This window comes from Haliaeetus leucocephalus, unplaced genomic scaffold (genome assembly GCF_000737465.1).
Source record: "Haliaeetus leucocephalus isolate CR32 unplaced genomic scaffold, Haliaeetus_leucocephalus-4.0 Scaffold730, whole genome shotgun sequence".
Classification (NCBI taxonomy): domain Eukaryota; kingdom Metazoa; phylum Chordata; class Aves; order Accipitriformes; family Accipitridae; genus Haliaeetus; species Haliaeetus leucocephalus.
Genome location: NW_010973166.1, coordinates 2,111,115 through 2,118,426, shown reverse-complemented (window position 1 = coordinate 2,118,426; position 7,312 = coordinate 2,111,115). Strand labels below are relative to the sequence as shown.

General features: G+C 53.5%; 1 protein-coding gene across 1 annotated transcript; it reads right to left on the bottom strand.

The window, feature by feature from the left end:
• Positions 1 to 4,003: 4,003 nt before the first annotated feature.
• KIAA0040 (KIAA0040 ortholog) lies at positions 4,004 to 6,227 on the bottom strand. Its single transcript, XM_010580651.1, has one exon. The coding sequence runs from the start codon at positions 6,114 to 6,116 to the stop codon at positions 5,784 to 5,786; it is 333 nt and encodes a 110-aa protein (XP_010578953.1). The 5' UTR covers positions 6,117 to 6,227; the 3' UTR covers positions 4,004 to 5,783.
• Positions 6,228 to 7,312: the final 1,085 nt, after the last annotated feature.

Genomic DNA, 7,312 nt, shown 5'->3' with positions numbered 1-7,312 from the left:
TAAAATTCTGGACTACCAGCTACAGCCGAGGAAGAAGTATGATCTCACCAAATGATGCTTGCTCAAAGGCTTCCTTGTCTGAGCAGATTGGAACGTGATTGTCTTATGTCTTAATGGCCTTTCCTATCCTAATGCTAAGCTGAGTAATACATTTTAAAGAATCCTTCCCAGGCTTTGGGGGAAGTAATAAAATTGCAAATAAAGCAGCTCTTAAAATATTTCTGTCTTCTTTGCTTTGGGTGGCAGAATTATTTTTCTTCCTATTTAAACTAAGCCTTCCTTATGGAGATGGAGCAATACCCAGGCCCAGACCAGGGCTGTGAAAATTAGATCTTTGGAGTCTGCTCCAAAACAGGGATGGGGACTATATGATCTCTTTGTGACTTAATACTGCAAAGCAATTAATTGATCTATAATTGCTAGGACCTGGCTGAGGAGACCTAACTAGAGAGTCATCTCGAAGGCGAGTACTAAATTCTTCATAGTACTTTCAGGACTGTGCCTCTTGCATGGGTGGGCAGGCAAAGACTCATCTGAGCTGCTTTAAGATATCCAAGCCCTGGGTTGGGGGAAGGAGGAGAGGGAAGGAAAATTGCACTTGAAGTGTTTTGCAGGCTCTGTGCTAAGAGCATGAGAGAAGGACACAGGAAAACTACGAGGGTGATGAAGTGATTTCTCCCTGTTGCCCACTTGTCTGTAGGTAAGGACAGGTTTCACTATGTTGTTCAGTTGAAGGGCACAGTGTAGACATGAGGAAGGTGACTGAGGGGGACCGGAGGACTAGCCTCCCACATGGCCCCTCTAAAAGTAAGCATATGCTCTAAAAAGCAGCAGGCGTGATTGCTGCCAGCAGCTCTTTCCTGTGCAGAGGCAAAACATGGTTCTCTTCTACAGCTGAATCTTACTCGAGAGTAGAGAATATTCTCTTGAGCGGTATGAGCTTTGTATTTCAGAGATAAAGGCAAATGAGACACGTTATTTGCAGTTTCTGAGGAGGGTTTACTTGTCCCTCCTAATGACATGCCCCTCTTTCACCATGAAGGGCAGTCAAAGTGGTGGCTGCTGGAAAACCGCTGTGGGAAGTCAGTATTTCCGAACAGCCACAGGATGGCATCATCTCTTCATGCTACTAGTGCAGGAGAAACGTCCCTGTATCCAGCTGGCCCCTGTGGAAAGACTTTCTGGGGGTTAACCAGAGTCTGTGCTACAGCTTTAGAAGTTGGGACTGCTCAGATGATGCAGTTTGTTTGCCTTAAGGAAATGTCTGTTCTGTTTTCAAGGCTCAGGCTGCTTGGGGTAGTCCCATAAAAATTTCACATCCTCTTACTACCTGTGTTTTGCTGCAATACCCAGCTCTGTAATGGTGATACTGTAGGGCCAAAACAGATTTTTGAAACCTCTGCCCTGAGATCACTTAAATTTTATAGCCAGTGAGGTTTGCAACATGCCCAGGAGCAGAATTTGAATCCCAGAAGGATCCTTTCTGCCTCGGCATTACTATGTCGATGGGGGCTGTCCTGTGGCTGGGCCCCAGAAGCCGGGACCTATCTGTTGTGATACATCTAGGGTGCAGCACAGCCAGTGCTCCTGTGGGGGACCCCAGTGAAATGCCACTGCAGGGGAAGAGGTGGTGGATTCTTCAGCCACCTCCCCACTGTCCCAGCACTGACCCAGGAGGAGGAGGGAGAAGGCATGCCTCATCCCAAAGATGCTGCTCTCTGGTGTAATTTGAAGAGAAGACAGAGTGCCTTACTGCACTGGGCACTTTCTTGGAAAGCAGCAGTGTTACTGCTGGTCAGGGCTCTAGGCTTTGTTGGCTCAATAAATAGAGGAAGTCAGTGAAGGTCCCATTCTCCCCTCCTAGTGGGGTTCCATGAGCCTGTGGGGGCAATTTTTGTATCCCCCTCAATCCCTGGACTGCTTCAGGATGCTCAACTTGGCTTCAACCCCTGCCTGTTTCTAACCTGGGACCCAGCAACCTCCCCTTCCCTCCGCAGCCCATGCTACCGATGGGCACCTGGCCCTTAATATGTTGTGCAGGGCTGCCGTGTGAAGAGAAGCAAGGTGTGCACTGCTCCTTCCTTCCCCCCAAAAGTCTGTCTCTGCCACTTCTAGCCACTCATCGCTGCCGTCCTGCACATCTCCTACTGTCAGTCTGCTCCAGCAGCTTTGTCGGCAGGGTGCAGCTTGGTGCATTGTCCAGCTGGGAGGCAGATTTATTTTTGGCCTTGTGGAGGGAGAGCTCAGCAGTGCACAATTTGGAAAGGCTCTGCCCAACAGAGGTGCGTGCCTGGTCCTATGACTTGCCCAAGGCAGACGGCTGCGAGAAGCTGCAGACACTGTGAAATACTTATGCTGCTGACCCTCTGCAAGGATAAAAAAAACAAACCCTCTGCAGCCCACCTCCTGCAGTGTACAAACACTGCTTTTCTTCTTCCCACTACTTTTTGCCCTTGGGGAAAGGAGCTTGGTTGTGTTCATTAACAAGGCAAGGCCATTAAACTTGATTAAGCTAAGCTGTTTCTTTAAGAAAATGTCTCTGGGCTGCACAGCCTCTGCCCGCTGAGCTCTCACCATGTCTTATCTAGGGCCAGGACACAGATACAAGAAAGATTTCCCCAGGAAAACAAACACATGACTGAGATCTAGAGACACATTTGTTTGCAGTTTGAGAGTCATTTATTTTTGGTTAAAAAAAAAGGCAAAAAGTTTGTTGGTTTTTTTGGCCGTCGCCCCCCCCCGGCCTTGCATGGACTGTTTAGGAAAATAAAAGGTAGATACTGAAATGCAGTTGTGGGGAGGCAGTGCAGAGGTGTCTGGAGCGCGGGGACTCACACAGCAGTGTTTCTCTACCATGCATCTCCTGCCACCTTCTTAGCGTGGGTGCTGCAGGGTTGCTGCTGCCTGGCTGATGGGTGACAGGTTCTGGTGTACCTTGGGTTGTCACTGCTCTTTTGCTTTGGTGTCAAGAAGCAGCTGATTCAGTGCATGGTTTGCCTAAAACAGCAGTGCTCGAGCAAAGTCAGCCATGGGGCTGCCATGCCTTACGGGGTGCAGAGACATGGACCATCCGCTGGTCGGATGGATCAGGGCAGGGTTGTATCCTGGTCCCTCCCTGTCCAGCCCAGGGGTGGTTTGAATGATGATTTTGGGGAGATCTTGAAATTCAGACCTGGTTCTGAACTCCCTAAAGCCTGGATCGGAGATGCTGTGTGTGACACAACACAGACATTTTCTTGACAGTTCTCTGGTTCTTGTAGGAATCGGCTGCCCTTGTCTGAAACATTACTTGCTAACCCTTGCAGCGAAAGACCTTCTTGCAGGGAGCCCCGCAAAGCCCAGCAGCTCCACAATAAGTAGGCTGTACTCTGCCAGAGCCGGCTGCCTCCATGCCCCTGCTTGTTCGGGTAAGCCTCTGGCCTCCCATTGCGTTACCCTTTGCTCTGATTTTTTTCCATTCCTCCAGGCAGCACCACCCTTCCTCCGGGGCTGCTGGTGCCTCTGGATTGCAGCAGGAGCACCTGCGTGGGCAGCTTTCCTGCCCGTGGGAGGAGACTACTTTGCCCACCTGGTGAGCATGGAGGCAGGAGGGCTGGGAAAAGTACCTGCATGGGGGAAAGGAAGGAAGGAAGAGAGAATAATACAAGTGCAGTGCTGGTTCTTTGGGGTCCTGGACGGACTGAGGGTTTGGGACAGAGACCAGAGCTATTCTCGCATGTTTCTCTCGAGGATTAGGTGTGTCAAATCCTTATTTTTTTATAGCATTCTATGGTGCTTTCTGTTTTGGAGGAGAAGGGAGTCACTTATTTCAATGCTAACAAAGCAAGCTGGAAAATAAGGTACATATGGGGTCAATTTAAAGGGCTGTGCGAGGAGGAGCCTGGCCTCTCGGCTGTTACCAGCACAGCTGCACGCAGCCAAACCCCGTGACGTGATGTTATAACATCATCGCCCCGTCCGCGTTGGACAAAACAGGCTGTGCTGGGACCAGGTGGCACAAGTGGCTGCTTCTAACCAATGGCTTTGCCCCCCCCCGCCAGTGCGTGCCCCGGGAGCCAGGGGAAGGCAGCACTGCCCTTGCCTGGGCTGGAAGCGGTTGTGTCCAGCAGCTCTGTCCAGGCTTGCCCACATGGGTTTGGCTGCTTGTCCCCCAGATGTCTGGCTCTGGCTGGCAGCTCCAGTCTGCTCCAGCAGCTTAAGAACTGGAAGAACACAGGAGGAAAACATCCAGTGTACAGACACAAGGCAAAAACCAGATGTGATGGGGCTTCTCACAACACGTGTGTATCCCTTGCTGGCAAAACAAGCTGGGGGAGACAGAGCCTTGCGGGGTGGGGGGGCAGAGGAGACCCCCAGCTCCTGAGGAGGTAGGCTGGGCACGCAGGCCTAGGGAGAGCAGAGGGTCAAAACCAGAGTACGGGTGAGAGCTGTGTGTGGTCTCATTAGCTGCTGTGCCCGGCCGAGCCGTCGCGTGGCCAAGGGAGATGAGGATGGACAGGGTTGCAGGGTCCAGCTGTACGATGCATCCCTGGGTAAGGGATGACTGTGGGCATGAACTTTACTCCCCTCTGCTCCTACAGCACATCCCAAATCCTAGAGTTGTCTGGTTTGACAGCCACACAACAAGCCCTCTGTGTGGCATACGGAGCTGCCCACGTGGCACCAGCTGGCGGTGGGTGCTGGTGGGTCTGCGTATGCACAAGGGCTGCAGGGAGAGGGGACGGCCGAGTGTGCTGGGAAAGCATGTCTGCTGCTTCAATACTGCTTCGGTGTGCCTAGCCCCACAACAGAGGGGCCTTTGGTCCTGCTCTTCTTTAGTAGTCATTCAATAAATAACTCTAATGCCCATAGCTAAGCCTTTACACAGCCTCAGCTTGTGTTTCTGCTCTTGCAGTAGCGTGGTGGGCTCTCTAAAGGCAAGTCTGTATAAAACAGTCTTTCAAGGAAGATTTTTTTTTTGTAAGTAAGTGCTGGTGCAAAAGGGCTGGTCTTGCAGCCTCCTCTCTCCTCCCTGCCTCTAGCCTGGGTGGCAAAGCATCCTTCTGCTTCGCTGCCTTAAGATGGTGTCTTGAGGTCTCTAAGGTTGGGCTGAGGGCATCTAGCTTCAGATGCTCTCAGTTGCCTTTGGTTTGGTGGCCGGGGAGATGGCACATCTTTGAGCTGTGGGGTTACCCTGCTCTCGGCTTTTTTTGCATCTCCAGTGTGAGCTGGGTTTGGATGGAGCCTAGACAGTCAAGCTGTGCCATCTCCATGGCAGGGCAAGCAAACGAGGCACGCCTGAGCTTGATTCACGTGCAGACGTCCGTGTTTGTGCAGGGGGAGCGTGCAGGCAGCTTGGTCTTTTGAGTGCATGTGGTCCTGCACACCCTTGTCTGCGCCATGGTGCCTGTGCTCGCACACAAGTGCAGAGGGAGAGCCTTGCACCCAGTTCGCTGCGTGCCAGCCCGGTGCGTGTGCGTTGTGCTCATGGCGGGAGGTATGTACAGCCTGGTGGCAGGTCACCCTTGCGTGCTCAGCAGGGCATGTGTCCGTGTGAATGCCCGTCCTTTGCAGGGGTTTCTGCCCTTGGGCACACCGTCATGGTGGAAGGGAAGGGGCTTGCATAAACCTGTGCCCGACTGCCTTGCCCTCTGCTGGCCTTTCAACACGCTGGTTAGCTGCTGGGATCAGCCTATTTTGAAAGTCACCATAAAGTAGCAGCTTTGGCATCTCCTCACCCCTCGTGCAGAGCTGAAAAGACTGGCAGCATCTCAGAGGGGAGGGCCTGAACGCCCTCCTGTCCACTAGATGGGCAAGGAGGGTCTCTTGTCCAGCAAGAGCAGCTTGGGCTGAGCCGAAATCCACAGGTCCTCTTCATCCTTCTTCTTCTTCTTCTTTTTCTTCTTGTTTTTCTCGGCATGCAGCTGCCCGTTGCTGCTGGGGCCACCTTTCTTCCTGCTTTCTCCCCTCCGGCTGCAGAAGCAGCAGTGGCAGCAGATGAAAATGAATGCAATGAGGACGACGAAAGGCAGACCCATCAGCACGGCCAGGCAGACGGTGTTGAAGACACCTTCCTCATGCTTGGTACGGATGAGCTCCAAGATGGAATTAAAGAAAGAGCTGATCTTCTGTTCCATGTCAGCTCCCGGGCAGGTTGCCTATGCTGCTCCCTTCGCTTGAAGGCCCTTTGGGATATGTTCAGCTCCTGCAAGCAGCTAGTGGGCTCCACAAACGTCCTTGGATGGTGCCTGCAGAGACAAGACCACATGGATCAGGTGCCTGCTCCCTCAGCAATTTCCTCCACGGAGCTGCCAGCACAGCCAAAGCCGCAGCAGGGTGAGAAGTCTGCTGCCACAGGGGGCCAGCCATGCTACTGGCCACATCCCTTTGGGTGTCCCCATCTGAGAAACGCAGTCTCCTAACCTCTCCTGGGGTTCGTTCCTGGTGGTGGGGATGGGCAAGGAGGGCTTTGGTTAGGCATCCCTACTTGCCTTGGCATCTGGCTGAGCACAAATGCTGTCCCCCTGGACATACATCTCAACCCTTGCTTGGCAACCAGACTGTGGAACCTTTACAGCCCTTTGTAGGGTTTATTTCTTGGTGGACGAGGAATCCTCTGCAGTAGGAGCTTTCCTGTCTACGAAGGGACTTGCCTGGTGTGGGCAAGGGACCACCACAGAGAGTGGTAATGCTGCCATCAGAGCCAGGACTCAACACGTCATGGGTCTCTCCTTAGCCCCGATCCACCCTGGGACAGGGTGTCTGGTTTGGACAGTTTCTCATGGTCTGTGGTCTGGGACGGGCAGCCGAGCTGCTGTGGGCAGGGCACTGCCCGGTGTCCGGGAAGCACAGAGGCAAGGTGTGCCTGTCCCGGGCACTGCGCTGGGGTCTGGTCCTGCTGCTCTGGCCACCGCCGGCAGGTTTAGGGTGGGGGCTGCGGTTAAACCACCTGGATTTTTTATGGGAGCTACAGTCAGTGGGACTCGCAGGCAGTGGTGAGGTGGGTGGATGTCGGCAAAGCAGCCTTGCACACAGGGCTGTCTCTGTGCACCCGGGGCTGGCTGCAAAGGCGGTGCGGGGGGAGGATGAGGGTTGGCTGGGGATGGAGGAGCCATCGCCGTGCCTCACCTGGGAATTGCTCCAAGGGTTTGGGTAGGGCTGAGAAGCATTTCTGTGGTCTGACGTAAGGTCTTCCCCTCCCTCAGGGAGGGAGAGGTGCTGCTGAGAGGCAGGGCTCCGAGGGAAGCCCTCCTGCAGGGGAAGGGAGCTGCTGCCTCTGCTGGGGCCAGGCAATTCTCCCAGGGGTTTTGAATAGGGCAGGGGGCTTTGTGCC

Excerpts from the sequence above, each read along its gene's own strand:
- KIAA0040 (XM_010580651.1), bottom strand. The coding sequence starts at position 6,116 with ATGGAACAGAAGATCAGCTCTTTCTTTAATTCCATCTTGGAGCTCATC.